Genomic DNA, 20,309 nt, shown 5'->3' with positions numbered 1-20,309 from the left:
TGCTATATTGAATGTGCTGTACTTAACAAGAGATTAGAATCCAATACTTCGGTAAGGAAAAATATGATTTAGGTGATGATTTGGGAAGGTCCTGGACATGCATGATCGGATTCTAGATGCAGGTTAACGATACCTAGTTTGATGTATGATTTAATTTCTCTCTGATATGCTGAGCTGCTAGACGGGCAACGGAACAGCTGTTGAAAACTTAGCCAAATGCACTTCAGTCGTTTTGAACTGTGTCATCAATAGATTGTATTTAATTGTTAGAAAGATTGTGGGGATGTTGGCAAGTGCTTAATACAAACAGGTTTACATGCTCATTTTGTTTGCTTTAGAAGGTGCGAATTTATAGAAAAGTATCTAATGTGTTGAGATAGACAGTGGAATGGGACCCGTTGGAATCTCATGTTGATCTTCATGGCATTCTAGAATTCTATTATGGTACATTTGGCTTGATATGGTTTGAACCTCTGTAACTATTTTCAGTCCTCCGTCTATTATGGCTTGTCTAACAAACGGGGTAGCTTATTTGGATGGTTTTCTTTTAGGTTTGAATGAAAGGCCACTTTCTGTCTGGCCCGTCTAGACCTGGGTTCAAATGCATGCGTATTTAAGTATTTGTATCTTAAATAGACCTACTTATTTTCTTTGTATTTGAGTATTTTAAAATAATGTGTCCGAATTCAATTACTTATATTTGAAGTATTTGATCGGTTTTCAAATAATTTCTCATAATACTAGGCTATTTGAAACTATTTTCAGATAGCCTGCTTGTTCCAATTACATTTCAAATACCCATATTACTAAACAGACGTAGGTTCAAATACATGGAGTATTTAAATATTTATATTTGAAAATACACTTGTCTGTATATTTCGGCATATTCAAATACATGCCAATACATTTCCAAAATCATTTCAATATTCAATTATGCGCTTGTCATAGTTCTGTTGGAGTCCGAGTTAAAAGGTAGATGAAATAATGAGGAAACCGACAAACAAGATTCTAGCAGTTAATTGATATACATGATTCTCTGGAAATGCAGAAATACTTCTCTACACAACCTTTACAATTCCGATCCACTTATGGAATGACAGAGTTCATGGAAAGTGCTCTGTCTAATTCTGACGTAAAACTGTGAGAGCTGGTTACTACCAGCGGATTGTGGATGATGCTGCTTTTGATGGGGAACATTTTGTGAGGCATAAAATAGGCTACCCTCACCTGTGAAGACATATTAGGGTTGATAAAGGGAAAGATGACTAAACACAATGAACTGTCCATTCTTATTTTTCTTTTCTTTTTTACAGATCATCTTCTCATTATGTTATAAGCCGAAGCTTTCTGGATCAGAGACTGGCCTTGGGGGGAGGGGGGAGGGGGGACAATTGGCTTGTTTGGTGCCCAACGCTTATCAATCAGCCAATTACAACCATTCTGTTTTGGAGGGGTCTTTTCAGCACACGTTTTGGAGGATGCAGGGTGAGAAGCCAAAAGCAATGATTCCGGATGCTGGCTACATCTTCTTTGGGTGAATAGGAGGGTTATCGATGGCATTTCAACAGGAGTAGAACTGGCTGGTGCGCTCTAGCTGCCTCTCATCGACCGAAAGTAGCCTTTATACATGTTACAAAACTAAGAGATATAGAATAACAAATGGTTATTTGATTTCTGAATCACCATCAACTGTTTTTGGAAGAAATTCTGGATCATAAAAGAAAGGAAATCGTCTGACCCGACTAAAAAAATAATTAAGACTGAGGAGTTCGGATTTAGGGGCGACAGAGAAGTGGACTAATACACAACGATTATATTTTTTTCCCGGCAGACTATTGTAGCTTGCTGGTAGGCTATGACAACGACATAATTGGTTAAGGTTTACAATGTGTCATTTCATATTCACAATTCTTAGTGGTCAGTCCGTGTATTACATCATACTCAGCCCTAACTTCTAGCTTGATAAAATAAAATCCCGCCTGAAATCTGATTTAGCGGTATTGTAGCTTATCTAGACCTCAAGAACAATTTGGCCACATCATGGTTATTGCAATGCGGCATGGAGCCCATCTAATATGGGTATGCCTTCTCGTCTGCTGTATGGTAGACATGGGGGCCTCTATGGAGTTTACAGGTGCAGAGGGCCAGTGGGCCAGGTTTCCAATGTGGAATGCATGTTGCGAGAGTGAAATGAGCTTCAACATGAAAACCAAGAGTTCCCATGGGCTGTTAGTGTACTTCGATGACGAGGGATTCTGTGACTTTTTAGAACTCCTAATACACAACGGTAAACTCAGTCTTCGATTCTCCATCTTCTGCGCTGAGCCTGCAATGGTTCTAACCAACACCACGGTGAACGACAGCCAGTGGCACACGGTGACAATAAAGAGAAACTTTAAAAACACGACGCTAATGGTGGACAAAGAAGTGAAATGGGTCGAAGTGAAGTCGAAAAGAAAGGATATGACTGTCTTCAGCTACCTGTTCCTTGGGGGAATACCGCCGGAATTACGCTCTGTGGCTTTACGGTTAACGCTGGCTGCTGTCAAGGACCAGGTGCCTTTTACCGGATGGATAACGGACGTAAAGGTCAACAAGACAGAGTCGGCTCTCCTAAACAGCGCGGGGGTCATTAACGACCTCTGCAGTGCGGCGGCCAACATGTGTTTAAACGGAGGGGTCTGTAATGTCATTAACCACGAACCCAAGTGCGACTGCTCGCAGACTGGATACCAGGGCAAGGACTGCAGTGACGGTAAGATATCTGGATTCCCTTTTGGACCGTTGCCTGGCTTAGGCCTACTAACAATACTCTACAGTTCCCCTTTATCTAAACAACAACACAACATGATCTTTGATAGTTTTCCAACAGTTAGAGAGGTTGGCTAATAATAATCTTACAGTTTACAGCAATTGCACGTCATCCCTTCCTCTATACTAGGCCGACAGACCTATACGGCTGTAGGCCCTAACTAATAATTCAATAATTCACAGTGCAAAATACGTTCATCATTATACAACTCTTTTTTAACATATGTCGTCATAGTTGTTTCTAAGGTTGTTAATGAGTGGTTGTGCTCCTGCAAGGGCTCATTAGCCCAGCATGCAGGTGTTCCTCATTCTCTAAGGTGTCTTGCCTCTACCTGGAAAAGGTCACCAGGGGAATGGTTGACCTATGAAGTTGCTTCATCTCCAATGACTTTAGCGCCTTCTGAATGTTTCAAGTCATAAACAGTAATATGCATTCAGAAGAAGATGAAGGACATGAAATGCACATATATGAATAATATATGCAGTACCTATATGCAGTACACTGTGCATTGCATAATATAATGTAGCCAAGACTTCAGACCTTGCTAAGTATGCTGCCTGTACTTGATCTACTGTTTGTTGATGAGTGATTACAATAGCATTATCTAAGCATTATAAATTAAGTAGTTTTATGAAATATGAAATATACAAGAAACCTTTTCTTGGTGACATTTTGCTTGATTTTAAGGTTAGAATTTCAGAGAAGAAAGTGGACTTCATACATTGTTCAGTTGCTTTTGTGGCTGAATCTTGGCCTATAGATGTTGGTGCAATGCTGGACCAGATTGTCCTGTGATTTGAAGGCAGACATTGGAAATGTGAATAGTTTTACTGTTTGGAACTGCTCTATTTTTCTATTGTCATTTCCTTCTTACACTTTGTTAGCTTTGTTGATTAAGTATATAGACCATATTAGCTTTAAGATACATCCCAAATGGCACCCTATTCCCTACATAGTGCACTACTTATGACCACGGCCCATAGGGATACACACTTAGGGCTTTATTTTAACAACTCTAACACAATTGTAAATGTTAGCGCTGGCGGTAGCGTTATAGGTTCAGGGGTGTGTCAGCTATTTTCACCACCAAAATTATGGGCGTAGTAGCTGGCAGTGGAGCAAAAAGGCTGGGTTTTGATGAATAAACAAGTTGTGGGTGTGTCAAGGCTTGGCTCCTATATGGCCAATCAGAACATGCGCCATTGCTAAATATGTGATAGCTTCAAGTTGTGTATTTACGGTCATGTATTGTGTTGTCATCAACTCCAATTCGAATGTCAGTCCATCATAGCCTAGTTTGTTAAATAGCCTGCCTCATATGTCCTAATATGTTGAACATGTTTACAGTCAACATCACTCTAATTGCATTGCTTTAATATGGAAATACATTGTTAAACATATGCTATAGCATTTACAGTGATATAGGGGCTAGGCCTAATCTAAATTGTAGTCGGTACATGGACATGACAAAGATAGTCAATGAGCAAGATTAAATTGGTAGGCTATAGGCTAATCAATAGGCTAATCAATTTCTAATTAAAATGAAACAACTTGTTTTAAAAAGGTAATGTTTAAATACAGTTCCAGGCACCATAATTGCACTCCATGGTCGTATAATACAGACAAGGCAACAGACTATGGAGGGTTTTACACATATTCAAACTTTTCACAGGAGCTGGATAAAGATCCATGGTACAGAGAAAGGGGTAATGTCCACTCACCATTATACTGCTCACATATGTAATGTTTTATAAATATCTTGGAACCATCTTACAGATCATAGTTGCACTTCTCCAGAAATAACAGCCAAAATTGCATTTGAGCCATATATGTTTTCATGATGGTGAATCTTTCTAACAAGTTTATTTTTTAATCAAATTAAACAAAAAACAATCAATCTGTTTTTTCAACCAACACCAATAGTTCTAAATAGGATCCGGTCAGAAGCATGATGTCATAAATCGCACCTCTAATTCCATGAGCCTAAGGCACTATGTGCACACGTAGGCCTAAGGGCTCTATGGCAGGAGGCAAGGTTGGTTGTCCTATTCACTGAAGATAGTTTATTAAATAGTATACATTAACCCTACAATAGGCCTAGTTACAACAAACATTTAGCCTTTCTAGTTTTTTGTTGTTGGCTTCAACATGGATATATTAGTCTACACAAATTGAATTTGTATTTCGAATATGCACTGCATCTTGGAGTCATGAACACCTGCATCTTGGAGCCATGAACACCTGCATCTTGGAGTGATGGACATCTGCATCTTGGGGCCATGAACACCTGCATCTTGGAGTGATGGACATCTGCATCTTGGAGCCATGAACACCTGCATCTTGGAGCCATGGACATCTGCATCTTGGAGCCATGGACAATTGGACCTTGCCTAACCGTTATAATAAGTGACTTTGCCACGTGAAAGGTAAACAAACGAGCAGGCAAATAGCCTAAGCTACAAGCAGATTCAGTATCCAAGGACAGCAATTGGTTTGACAGTTGGGTCCAACAGATGAAAGTGGAAGATACCAATTTTTTACAAAATGATAAAGTAAAAACAATAAGCAGTCTGTTGTAATAACTTGATGTTCCTAAACATACTTCCTACAGTCACTGACACCTTTCATTCAAGCTGCATGGAAAAAAATTATGTCCAAAATAAAGAAAAAACAGGAATGTCTGTTGACTGTTTTACTGTTCGTTAGATTTTAATAAAACATTGGTTATAGGCTACTGATTAGACTACTGTGCGCCTCCGCTGGCAAAATCGCTGCCATAATCAATTGTGAGCCTTAAATATCAGAAGTAGCGCTGCTTGAAATTGTCACACATTTTTAAGGCCACACCTCAAAAATTCTTCTCACAGCAGATACTATGTTCAATTGGTGGTACTTATTCTGGGTGCTTGAACTGAAATATAAAACTGACTCCTGGAGGAGTGAAGGAGTGCAGCCTGAGAGGAAAATCACCCCAGATGAGAGCAGTCTCTTACAGGGTGGAAACTCAAATAGGAACCATCTCTCATGGGCTCCCTTGGTTTGGGGTGTGGGGGCAGTTTATGCACCCAATTTGATATAGACAATTTAGTACATTTCATTGTCTAGTGCATTTAGCTCCAGCTTAACCAACATGATCTCATTAGAATATGTCTGGAATAGCAGTCACAAGTTGGGAACCCAAATAGGAACCCGCTCTCAGGTGCTACTTAGGAACACTCCTCCATTGGTTTTGGGGGATGGTTTATACTGATACACCCATGATGGTGATGTAGCCTACAGTAGACAGTTTCATATATATATATATTACAATAATCTAATTAAAGTTCATTGGTCGTGTAAACAGATTTGCAGGTGTTGTAGCAGGTGCAGTGAAATACGTATGTTACTAGCTCCAACAGGGCAGTAGAATGTCTTATGTTACCAGCTCCAACAGGGCAGTAGAATGTCTTGTGTTACTAGCTCCAACAGGGCAGTAGAATGTCTTGTGTTACTAGCTCCAACAGGGCAGTAGAATGTCTTATGTTACCAGCTCCAACAGGGCAGTAGAATGTCTTATGTTACCAGCTCCAACAGGGCAGTAGAATGTCTTATGTTACCAGCTCCAACAGGGCAGTAGAATGTCTTATGTTACCAGCTCCAACAGGGCAGTAGAATGTCTTATGTTACTAGCTCCAACAGGGCAGTAGAATGTCTTGTGTTACTAGCTCCAACAGGGCAGTAGAATGTCTTATGTTTCCAGCTCCAACAGGGCAGTAGAATGTCTTGTGTAACTTGCTCCAACAGGGCAGTAGAATGTCTTATGTTACCAGCTCCTGCAGGGCAGTGGAATATCTTGTATTTCCAACTTCAACAGGGCAGTAGAATGTCTTATGTTACTAGCTCCAACAGGGCAGTAGAATGTCTTATGTTACCAGCTCCAACAGGGCAGTAGAATGTCTTGTGTTACTAGCTCCAACAGGGCAGTAGAATGTCTTATGTTACTAGCTCCAACAGTGCAGTAGAATGTCTTATGTTACCAGCTCCAACAGGGCAGTAGAATGTCTTGTGTTACCAGCTCCAACAAAGCAGTAGAATCTTATGTTACCAGCTCCAACAGGGCAGTAGAATGTCTTGTGTTACTAGCTCCAACAGGGCAGTAGAATGTCTTGTGTTACTAGCTCCAACAGGGCAGTAGAATATCTTGTGTTACTAGCTCCAACAGGGCAGTAGAATGTCTTATGTTACTAGCGCCAACAGCGCAGTAGAATGTCTTATGTTACCAGCTCCAGCAGGGCAGTAGAATATCTTGTTTTTCCAGCTCCAACAGGGCAGTAGAATATATTGTATTTCCAGCTCCAACAGGGCAGTTGAATGTCTCACAAATACAATGAAAATACACACATAAGCAAAATATAAAAAAATAACAATCCAATGTAGGTATATTAGATTGAGCATGTGTCATAATCCAGAATATGAATACATGGTGTTTATAGAATGTGTCAGAATCCAGAATATAAATACATGGTGTGTATAGACAGAATAGAATGTGTCAGATTCCAGAATATAAATACATGGTGTGTATAGACAGTATAGAATGTGTCAGAATCCAGAATATAAATACATGGTGTGTATAGACAGTATAGAATGTGTCAGAATCCAGAATATAAATACATGGTGTGTATAGACAGTATAGAATGTGTCAGAATCCAGAATATAAATACATGGTGTGTATAGACAGTAAAGAATCTGGAAAAGAAAATGGTATGTACAGTAGTAGGTATATTAGGATGAGCTATGTGGAGAATACAGTAGAGACATAGACAGTAAGTTAACAACAGTATATGAATACAATATGAGGTGACCAGCGTTCAATACCTATATAAATGGGGCAATAGTCTCAAGGTGACAGATGATGAATGATACGTTCTATTTCCTTGGTTTCATACCTCTCATGGTCCATCATGACATTTGGATGGCTGGTGGCCCTATGACTATGACAACAATTACTCCATAGAGAAGCCATGAGGATATATACCTTCAGTTCTGTATATCCGCATGGTTTAAACGAAGAATTCGATTTCACCTCCTTCCTCTTTGGGCTAGCGTCCCACCTGGCCAACATCCGGTGAAATTGCAGAGCGCAAAATTCAAAATACAAATTCGTAATATTAAACATTCATGAAAATACAAGTGTCTTACATCGTTTAATAGCTTAACTTCTTGTTAATCCAGCCGCTGTGTCAGATTTCAAAAAGGCTTTATGGCGAAAACATACCATGCGATTATCTGAGGACAGCGCCCCCGCGTACAAAGGCATTACAAACATTTTCCAAACAAGCAGAGGCGTCACGAAAGTCAGAAATAGCGATAAAATAAATCACTTACCTTTGAAGATCTTCCTCTGTTTGCAATCCCAAGGGTCCCAGCAACATAACAAATGGTCCCTTTGTTCGATAAAGTCCTTCTTTATATCCCAAAAAAGTCAGTTTAGTTGGCGCGCTTCACTCAGTAATCCACCGGTTTCCCTCGTTCAAAATGCATACAAATGAATCCCAAAAGTTACCAATAAACTTCGTCCAAACAAGTAAAACAACAATTCTAATCAATCCTCAGGTACCCTAATATGTAAATAAACAATAACATTTAAGACGGAGAATAGTATGTTCATTACCGGAGATAAATAACGAAGTGCGTGCTCTCATCCACACGCTACACAATACTACAGCCAAAATGGGAGCCTCCTAGAAAAACTACAAATTCCATCTCATTTTTCAAAAAACAAGCCTGAATCTCTTTCTAAAGACTGTTGGCATCTACTGGAAGCCCTAGGAACTGCAATCTGGGAGGTATTTCTTTGATTTTCCCATAGACAGGCATTTTAAATGGTGTCACCTCAACAACAAAAAATATTCCGATGGATTCTCCTCAGGTTTTTGCCTGCTATATCAGTTCTGTTATACTCACAGACATTATTTTAACAGTTTTGAAAACTTTAGTGTTTTATATCCAATACTACTATTTTTTGCATATCCCAGCTTCTGGGCCTGAGTAAGAGGCAGTTTACTTTGGGCACCTCATTCATCCAAACGTCCGAATACTGCCCCCTAGCCTTAAGAAGTTTTAAGCCACGTTTAGACTGTTATACAAGAGCACTGTCCATATCAGAATTTGCATGTCGTTTATGAGTTGGCCGCACATTTTTATGAGTGGCTTTGCCTGATGTCCTTTGTGGTGGGCTATCTCATGAATTGATGTGATGTATTTAGGTGAGCGAACACCTGGGTTGTCCTTCGTGACCGCTCCCATAGCCTATACTGGAATTCTGTATCTCTTTGTCGCTAATTTGTATACAGGTAGACCAGAAAAGCCACATCCCTGATTGGCAGATGAATGGCAACCCTGATTAGAACCACCTGCAGCTCATCTGTAGTTCTTTGCAAATGCTGTTTTGAATGAAATAAAGTTGTACCTACACAAAGAAGAAGGCTGTAAAGCCAAAACGTCTGTATACATTATCCCTGATGCAGTAAAAACATTACAACATTGAATAATGAAGGAAGCTTTAGGTGTCATATTTTTGAGTGTGAACACATTACACCACTTTGTTTGGCTCTATGTTCTTATGTAGAGCAGGGAGAGAGGCAGCAGTGATCCATTCTCACTGTGTTCTTACTGATTCTCACTGCATTCTCACTGTATTATTACTGTGTTCTCACTGATATTCACTGTGTTCTCGCTGTATTCTGTATTCTCATGATTCATATCCCCTCGCCAGGATTATTATTTGCCCAAGATCTGACATGCAGGATGCCAGGAAACCATAGCACCACACACACACCAAAAACGTACATGCACACACACACACACAAAAATAACTGCACACCACGCATACACACACACACACACACACACACACACACACACACACACACACACACACACACACACACACACACCGCACACACACAGACTCACACACAAATCATATGATTAACCTGTGGCAGAGATATGCTAGCCATTTACCTTGGCGGGCCTTATTTCCAATCCTGATGAACTCCACTAAAGAAAGTCAACCATCTTTATGACTAAGACTGAGGGAACGTCCCCATATGACAGTGTCCCAGACAGACTCAGCTGTCTTGCTGTCTACATTTGGTTGCACATTATTTGGTGAGTCCCCTTACAAATGGTCTACAAATGCTCAAAAGAGAAAACTATCAACAAACCATCCACTGCAACTTTGTTGATGTTCTCAGACATTTCATTAGGTATGGTACAGACTAGAGGTCGACCGATTATGATTTTTCACCGCCGATACCGATTATTGGGGGCCCAAGAAGCCGATACCGATTAATCAGCCGATTTTTATTTTATTTTATTTGTAATAATGACAATTACAACAATACTGAATTAACACTTATTTTAACTTAATATAATACATCAATAAAATCAATTTAGCCTCAAATAAATAATGAAACATGTTCAATTTGGTTTACATAATGCAAAAACAAAGTGTTGGAAAAGAAAGTAAAAGTGCATTATGTGCCATGTAAGAAAGCTAACGTTTAAGTTCCTTGCTCAGAACATGAGAACATATGAAAGCTGGTGGTTCCTTTTAAAATGAGTCTTCAATATTCCCAGGTAAGAAGTTTTAGGTTGTAGTTATTATAGGAATTATAGGACTATTTCTCTCTATACGATTTGTATTTCATATACCTTTGACTATTGGATGTTCTTATAGGCACTTTAGTATTGCCAGTGTAACAGTATAGCTTCCGTCCCTCTCCTCGCTCCTAGCTGGGCTCAAACCAGGAACACATCGACAACAGCCACCCTCGAAGCATCGTTACCCATGCAGAGCAAGGGGAACAAACACTCCCAAGTCTCAGAGCGAGTGACGTTTGAAACGCTATTAGCGCACATCCGAAACGCTATTAGCACGCACACACAGAAACACGAGCCTTAGGTCATTAATATGGTCGAATCCGGAAACTATCACGTTTATTCTTTCAGTGAAAAATGGAACAGTTCCGTATTTTATCTAACGGGTGGCATCCATAAGTCTAAATATTCCTGTAACATTGCACAACCTTCAATGTTGTGTCATAATTACGTAAAATTCTGGCAAATTAGTTCGCAACGAGCCAGGCGGCCCAAACTGTTGCATATACCCTGACTCTGCGTGCAATGAACGGAAGAAAAGTGACACAATTTCACCTGGTTAATATTGCCTGCTAACCTGGATTTCTTTTAGCTAAATATGCAGGTTTAAAAATATATACTCCTGTGTATTAATTTTAAGAAGGTCATTGATGTTTATGGTTAGGTACAGTCGTGCAACGATTGTGCTTTTTTCGCAAATGCGCTTTTGTTAAATCATCCCCCGTTTGGCATAGTTGGCTGTCTTTGTTAGGAAGAAATAGTATTCACAGTTCGCAACGAGCCAGGCGGCCCAAACTGCTGTATATACCCTGACTCTGTTGCAGAGGTGACACATTTTCCCTAGTTAACCTGTTAGGGCTAGGGGGCAGTATTGACACGGCTGGATAAAAAAACATACCCGATTTAATCTGGTTACCACTCCTACCCAGTAACTAGAATATGCATATACTTATTACATATGGATAGAAAACACCCTACATTTTCTAAAACTGTTTGAATGGTGTCTGTGAGTATAACAGAACTCATTTGGCAGGCAAAACCCTGAGACATTTTCTGACAGGAAGTGGATACCTGATGTGTTGTATTACCTTTAAACCTATCCCATTGAAAAACACAGGGGCTGAGGAATATTTTGGCACTTCCTATTGCTTCCACTAGATGTCACCAGCCTTTACAAAGTGTTTTGAGTCTTCTGGAGGGAGATCTGACCGAACAAGAGCCATGGAACGATGATGTCCCATTAGACACCTGGCGCGCGAGTTCATGTTGGGTACCCTCGTTCCAATACGTTATAAAAGAGTATGCATTCGTCCACCTTGAATATTATTCATGTTCTGGTTAAAAAGGCCCTAATGATTTATGCTATACAACGTTTGACATGTTTGAACGAACGGAAATATATTTTTTCCCCTCGTTCATGACGAGAAGTCCGGCTGGCTTAGATCATGTGCTAACAAGACGGAGATTTTTGGACATAAATGATGAGCTTTTTTGAACAAAACTACATTCGTTATGGACCTGTGATACCTGGAAGTGACATCTGATGAAGAGAATCAAAGGTAATGGATTATTTACATAGTATTTTCGATTTTAGATCTCCCCAACATGACGTCTAGTCTGTATCGCAACGCCGTATTTTTCTGGGCGCAGTGCTCAGATTATTGCAAAGTGTGATTTCCCAGTAAGGTTATTTTTAAATCTGGCAAGTTGATTGCGTTCAAGAGATGTAAATCTATAATTCTTTAAATGACAATATAATATTTTACCAATGTTTTCTAATTTTAATTATTTAATTTGTGACGCTGACTTGACTGCCGGTTATTGGAGGGAAACGATTTCCTCAACATCAATGCCATAGTAAAACGCTGTTTTTGGATATAAATATGAACTTGATAGAACTAAAAATGCATGCATTGTCTAACATAATGTCCTAGGAGTGTCATCTGATGGAGATTGTAAAAGGTTAGTGCATCATTTTAGCTGGTTTTATGGTTTTGGTGACCCTGTCTTTGAATTGACAAAACATTACACACAACTCTTGTAAATGTACTGTCCTAACATACTCTAAATTTATGCTTTCGCCGTAAAACCTTTTTGAAATCGTAAAACGTGGTTAGATTAAGGAGATGTTTATCTTTCAAAGGGTGTAAAATAGTTGTATGTTTGAAAAATTTGAATTTTGACATTTATTCGGATTCAAATTTGCCGCTCTTGAAATGCACCTGCTGTTGATGGAGTGCACCACGGGTGGCACACTAGCGTCCCACCTAGCCCATAGAGGTTAAAAGAAATTCATGTTAGCAGGCAATATTATCTAAATATGCAGGTTTAAAAATATATACTTGTGTATTGATTTTAAGAAAGACATTGATGTTTATGGTTAGGTTCAAGTTGGAGCAACGACAGTTCTTTTTCGCGAATGTGCACCGCATCGATTATATGCAACGCACGACAGGCTAGATAAACTAGTAATATCATCAACCTTGTGTAGTTAACTTGTGATTATGATTGATTGATTGATTGTTTTTGATAAGATAAGTTTAATGCTAGCTAGCAACTTACCCTGGCTTCTTACTGCATTCGCGTAACAGGCAGGCTCCTCGTGGAGTGCAATGTAAAGCAGGTGGTTAGAGCGTTGGACTAGTTAACCGTAAGGTTGCAAGATTGAATCCCCAAGCTGACAAGGTAAAAATGTCTCGTTCTGCCCCTGAACAAGGCAGTTAACCCACCATTCCTAGGCCATCCTTAACTGACTTGCCTAGTTAGAAAAAACAAACAAAAAAAACCAAATCGGCAAATCGGTGGCCACAAATACCGATTACCGATTGTTATGAAAACTTGAAATCAGCCCTAATTAATCGGCCATTCCGATTAATCGGTCGACCTATAGTACAGACTGGCCTTCCAGTGCTACAGTAGCAGAGGCAACTAGACATGACAGTTGAGTAGCAGAGGAGATCTGGTAAGAACATCACCATAAGAAGATCAATGGATGTTTGATGTGGTCTTATCTGATATAGTGGTATTTCCTTTTACAAATGACTTCCAAATGTCTCCCTGGCTAATTAAAGGTTAAATAACATTTGATAGGTTTGTCTGACATACAGTACCTGTCAAAAGTTTGGACACACCTACTCATTCAAGGGTATTTCTTTATTTTTACTATTTTCTACATTGTACAATAATAGTGAAGACATCAAAACTACAAAATAACATATGGAATCAGTGGTGATGGTGGTGATGGTATGTGATACTTCATTGTATACTATAGGCAGATACTTCATTGTATTGACATTTCAAGGATAGCACAAGCCAATACTACTCTGACTGGCTGAAAAAAATTCACAGATTTCGTGACTTTTTGCAATCGTGCACAAACCATTGACATTTCATAGGAGAAATACTGATAATCTGCCATGTCATGTTAACATAATGCAACCTGTTTTAACCTCTATGGGCTATGTGGGACGCAAGCGTCCCACCCCTGGTACACCCAATCAACAACAGGTGAAATATCAAGAGCGCCAAATTTGAAAACAATTAAATGTCATAATTCAAATTTCTCAAACATACAACTATCTTACACCCTTTGAAAGATAAACATCTCCTTAATCTAACCATGTTGTCCGATTTCAAAAAGGCTTTACGGCAAAAGCATAAAGTTAGATTATGTTAGGAGAGTACATTGACAATAGCTGTGTGTAATGTTTTGTCAATTCAAAGACAGGCGTCACCAAAAGCAGAAAACCAGCTAAAATGATGCACTAACCTTTGACAATCTCCATCAGATGACACTCCTAGGACATTATGTTAGACAATGCATGCATTTTTTGTTCTATCAAGTTCATATTTATATCCAAAAACAGCGTTTTACTATGGCGTTGATGTTGAGGAAATCGTTTCCCTCCAATAACCGCCAGTCAAGCAGCACAACAAATTAAATAATTACTATTAGAAAACATTGGTAAAGTATTATATTGTCATTCAAAGAATTATAGATTTACATCTCTTGAATGCAACCGGATTGCCAGATTTAAAAATAACCTTACTGGGAAATCACACTTTGCAATAATCTGAGCACTGCGCCCAGAAAAATACGCTTTGCGATACAGACTAACCGCCATGTTGGAGAGATCTAAAATCGAAAATACTATGTAAATAATCCATTACCTTTGATTCTCTTCATCAGATGTCACTTCCAGGAATCCCAGGTCCATAACGAATGTAGTTTTGTTCAAAAAAGCTCATAATTTATGTCCAAAAAGCTCCGTGTTGTTAGCACATGATCTATGCCAGCCGGACTTCTCGTCATGAAGGAGGGGAAAAAAAATATTTAAGTTCGTTCAAACATGTCAAACGTTGTATAGCATAAATCATTAGTGCCTTTTTTAACCAGAACATGAATAATATTCAAGGCGGACGTTTGCATTCTCTTTTAAAACGTTTTGGAACGAGAGTACCCAACATGAACTCGCGCGCCAGAGTCTAATCGGACACCACCGTTCCAAGGCTCTTGTTCATTCAGTTCTCACAGTATAAGACTCAAAACACTTTCTAAAGACTGGTGACATCTAGTGGAAGCCATAGGAAGTGCTCAACAATTAATAAGCCCCTGTGTGTTTCAATGGCATAGGCTTAAAGGTACTTCAACACATCAGGTATCCACTTCCTGTCAGAATTTGTCTCAGGGTTTTGACTGCCATATGAGTTCTGTTATACTTACAGACACCATTCAAACAGTTTTAGAAAATTCAGAGTGTTTTCTATCCAAACCTGAACAATAATATGCATATTCTAGCTTCTGAGTTGGTGTAGGAGGCAGTTAAAAATGGGCACATATTTTTTTCAAAATTCTCAATACTGCCCCCTAGCTCCAACGGAGGCCTCCAACATGTTGCGCCACAATGAAGTATTTTCTCTGAAGTGATTCATTCTGATAGAATGCTGTGGTTTGGATTTTATGTTTTGAGCATCATGGCGGCGAATGTGGTAACCCAATTCTGTCCAACCTAGGTGTGGTGATGTACTTCCCTACAGTGAAGAGAGGAGTTGGAGACAGTAGTGAGGAGAGAAGGCAATGAGAGGGAATAGAGGAGAGGAGAAGCACAAGGGATAGGAGAAAGAAAAAAGGGAGGAGAGGAGAGAGGGAATAGTAAAAATAAGTTGGAAGGGGAGGGGGGAGTGACATCTCAAAGAAGCTGTCTGGAACTATATTTAGTCCATGTGACTTTGGCAGAAAAGTAGTTGGCTTTCAACAAATTGTCAAAATGAATAACGCTATAAAAATACTGTAATTAACAAAGGTGTATGTGGTAAACAAGATGTCAAAGAGCAAAACACCTGTCAAGATAATTATGGTGGCGGGAAATGTACAGTACCAGTCAACAGTTTAGACATAACTACATCGCAGAATAATAGTGAAGACATCAAAACTATGAAATAACACATATGGAATCGTGTAGTAAGCAAAAAAGTGTTAAACAAATCAAAATATATTTAAAATGTTAGATTCTTCAAAGTAGCCACCCTTTGCCTTTATGACAGCTTTGCACACTTGGTATTCTCTAAACCAGCCTCACCTGGAATGCTTTTCCAAAAGTCTTGAAGGAGTTCCAAAATATGCTGAGAACTTGTTGGCTGCTTTTCCTTCTCTCTGCGGTCCAACTCATAACAAACCATCTCAATTGGGTTGAGGTCGGATGATTGTGGAGCCCAGGTCATCTGATGCAGCATTCCATCACTCTCCTTCTTCGTCAAATAGCACTTACACAGCCCGGAAGTGTTAGGTCATTGTCCTGTTGAAAAACAAATTATTGTCCCACTAAGCGCAAACCATATGAGATGGCATTTCGCTGCAGATTGCTGTGGTACAGTCGCTTGCTATTCACCCCCCTTGGCATTTTTCCTATTTTGTTGCCTTACAACCTGGAATTAAAATGGATTTTTGAGGGGTTTGTATCATTTGATTTACACAACATGCCTACCACTTTGAAGATGCAAAATATTTTTTCTTGTGAAACAAACAAGAAATAAGACAAAACAAACAGAAAACCTGAGCCTGTGTAACTATTCACCCTCCCTCCAAGTCAATACTTTGTAGAGCCACCTTTTGCAGCAATTACAGCTGCAAGTCTCTTGGGGTATGTCTCTATAAGCTTGGCACGTCTAGCCACTGGGAGTTTTGCCGATTCTTCAAAGTAAAACTGCTCCAGCTCCTTCAAGTTGTATGGGTTCTGCTTGTGTACAGCAATCTTTAAGTTATACCACAGATTCTCAATTGGATTGAGGTCTGGGCTTTGACTAGGCCATTCCAAGACATGTAAATGTTTCCCCTTAAACCACTCAAGTGTTGCTTTAGCAGTATGCCTAGGGTCATTGTCCTGCTGGAAGGTGAACCGCCGTCCCAGTCTCAATTCTCTGGAAGACTGAAACAGGTTTCCCTCAAGAATTTCCCTGTATTTAGCGACATCCATCATTCCAACACCATGCTTCACTGTGTGGATGGTGTTCTCGCGGTGATGAGAGGTGTTGGGTTTGCACAAGACATAGTGTTTTCCTTGATGGCCAAAAAGCTACATTTTTGTCTCATCTGACCAGAGTACCTTCTTCCATATGTTTGGGGAGTTTCCCACATGCCTTTTGGCGAACACCAAACATGTTTGCTTATTTTTTTCTGACCACTCTTGCTTAAAGCCCAGCTCTGTGGAGTGAACACGGCTTAAAGTGGTCCTATGGACAGATACTCCAATCTCCGCTGAGGAGCTTTGCAGCTTCTTCAGGGTTATCTTTGGTCTCTTTGTTGCCTCGCTGATTAATGACCTCCTTGCCTGGTCTGTGAGTTTTGGTGGGCGGCCCTCTCTTGGCAGGTTTTTTGTGGTGCCATATTCTTTCCATTTTTTAATAATGGATTTAATAATACTCCGTGGGATGTTCAAAGTTTCAGATATTTTTTTATAACCCAATCCTGATCTGTACTTCTCCACAACTTTGTCCCTGACCTGTTGGAGAGCTCCTTGGTCTTCATAGTGCCGCTTGCTTGGTCGTGCACCTTGCTTAGTGGTGTTGCCTTTCGGAACAGGTGTATATATACTGAGATCATGTGACACTTAGATTGCACACAGGTGGACTTTATTTAACAAATTATGTGACTTCTGAAGGTAATTGGTTGCACCAGATCTTATTTAGGGGCTTCATAGCATAGGGGGTGAATGCATATGTACACACCACATTTCCGTTTTGAATAAAATAAGAATAATTTTAAACATGTTATTTTTTTCATTCCACTTCACAAATTTGGACTATTTCGTGTATGTCCATTACATAAAATCCAAATTAAATCAATTTAAATTACAGGTTTTAACCTCTTACATCTAGATGTTCCGCTAGCGGAACACCACTCCAATATCCAATGATTGGGAGTGGCGCGAAATACAAACTCCTCGAAAATCCGAAAACTTCAGTTTTTCAAACATATGACTATTTTACACCATTTTAAAGACAAGACTCTCCTTTATCTAACCACACTGTCCGATTTCAAAAAGGCTTTACAACGAAAGCAAAACATTAGATTATGTCAGCAGAGTACCCAGCCAGAAATAATCAGACACCCATTTTTCAAGCTAGCATATAATGTCACATAAACCCAAACCACAGCTAAATGCAGCACTAACCTTTGATGATCTTCATCAGATGACACGCCTAGGACATTATGTTATACAATACATGCATGTTTTCTTCAATCAAGTTCATATTTATATCAAAAACCAGCTTTTTACATTAGCATGTGACGTTCAGAACTAGCAAACTTCCGGTGAATTTACTAAATAACTCACAATAAACGTTCACAAAAAAAACATAACAATTATTTTAAGAATTATAGATACAGAACTCCTCTATGCACTCGCTATGTCCGATTTTAAAATAGCTTTTCGGTGAAAGCACATTTTGCAATATTCTAAGTAGATAGCCCGGCATCACAGGGCTAGCTATTTAGACACCCACCAAGTTTAGCCCTCACCAAAGTCAGATTTACTATAAGAAAAATGTTATTACCTTTGCTGTTCTTTGTCAGAATGCACTCCCAGGATTTCTACTTCAACAACAAATGTTGGTTTGGTTCCAAATAATCCATAGTTATATCCAAATAGCGGCGTTTTGTTTGTGCGTTCAAGACACTATCCGAAGGGTAACGAAGGGTGACGCGCGGACACGTATCGTGACAAAAAAAATTCAAAATATTCCATTACCGTACTTCGAAGCATGTCAAAAGCTGTTTAAAATCAATTTTTATGCGATTTTTCTCGTAAAATAGCGATAATATACCGACCGGAAGTAGTTGTTTTCGTTCAAAGACTGAAAAAGTAAAATGGACTCTTCACGTGCACGCGCGCACCCGTCTCATTGTTCTCAGATCGACCACTTACCAAATGCGCTACTTTTTTTCAGCCATGGGCTGCAAAGTCATCATTCAACGTTCTGGCGCCTTCTGAGAGCCTATGGGAGCCTTAGAAATTGTCACGTTACAGCAGAGATCCTTTGTTTTGGATAGAGATGACAAAGAAGGCCAAGAAATGGTCAGACAGGGTACTTCCTGTACAGAATCTTCTCAGGTTTTGGCCTGCCATTTGAGTTCTGTTATACTCACAGACACCATTCAAACAGTTTTAGAAACTTTGGAGTGTTTTCTATTCAAAGCTACTAATTATATGCATATTCTAGTCTCTGGGCAGGAGTAATAACCAGATTAAATCGGGTACGTTTTTTATCCGGCCGTGAAAATACTGCCCCCTATCCATAACAAGTTAAAAATAGGAAAAACTCCAAGGGGGTGAATACTTTTGCTAGGCACTGTAAACATGTTGGTTAAGTGTGCCTTGAATTCTAAATAAATCACAGACAATGTCACCACCAAAACACCATCACACCTCCTCCTCCATGCTTCACGGTAGGAACCACACATGCCGTGATCATCTGTTCACCTACCCTGCGTCTCATAAAGACTTGGCGGTTGGAAACAAAAATCTCAAATTTGGATTCATCAGATCAAAGGACAGATTTCCACCGGTCAATTGTCCATTGCTCGTGTTTCTTGTCCCAAGAAAGTGTCTTTTTCTCATTGGTGTCCTTTAGTAGTGGTTTCTTTGCAGAAAATCGACCACGGAGGCCTGATTCACGCAGTCTCCTCTGAACAGTTGATGTTGAAATGTGTCTGTTACTTGAACTCTGGAGCATTTATTTGGGCTGCAATTTCTGAGGCTGGTAACTCTGATGTAGTGTCTGCAGCAGAGGTAACTCTGGGTCTTCCTTTCTTGTGGCTGTCCTCATGACAGCCAGTTTCATCATTGAGCTTGATGGTTTTTGCGACAGCACATGAGAAAACTTTCAAAGTTCTTGAATTGTTCTGCATTGACTGACCTTCCTGTCTTAAAGTAATGATGGTGTGTCCTTTCTCTTTGCTTATTTGAGCTGTTCTTGGCATAATACGGACTTGGTCTTTTACCAAATGGCACTATCTTCTGTATACCACCCATACCTTATCACAACACAACTAATTGGCTCAAATGCATTAAGGACAGAAATTCCACAAATTAACTTTTAACAATGCACATCTGTTAATTGAAATGTATTCCGGGTGACTACCTCATGAAGCTGGCTGAGAGAATGCCAAGAGTGTGCAAAGCTGTAATTAAGGAAAATGGTGGCTACTTTGAAGAATCTCAAACATAAAATATAGTTTTATTTGTTTAACACTTTTTTGGTCACAACATGATTCCATATCTGTTATTTCATAGTTTCGATGTCTTCACTATTATTCTACAATGTAAAATCAGTAGGGGTGTCCAAACTTTTGACTGGT

At 39.5% G+C, this 20,309-nt stretch overlaps 1 protein-coding gene across 8 annotated transcripts in view; it reads left to right on the top strand.

The window, feature by feature from the left end:
• LOC106611148 (neurexin-1a) overlaps window positions 1–20,309 on the top strand; it is a 778,513-nt gene that overhangs the window by 335 nt on the left and 757,869 nt on the right. For all 8 annotated transcript variants that reach the window (XM_045724959.1, XM_045724909.1, XM_045724917.1 and 5 more), the window contains exon 2: window positions 1,314–2,755. In XM_045724959.1, the coding sequence (XP_045580915.1) occupies window positions 2,041–2,755 (715 nt within the window). In that variant the 5' untranslated portion in view covers window positions 1,314–2,040. The remainder of the gene's footprint in view (window positions 1–1,313; window positions 2,756–20,309) is intronic.

Source organism: Salmo salar, chromosome ssa01 (genome assembly GCF_905237065.1).
Source record: "Salmo salar chromosome ssa01, Ssal_v3.1, whole genome shotgun sequence".
Lineage (NCBI taxonomy): Eukaryota > Metazoa > Chordata > Actinopteri > Salmoniformes > Salmonidae > Salmo > Salmo salar.
Note: the sequence above shows the minus strand (reverse complement) of the source record. Positions and strands in the feature narration are given on the sequence as shown.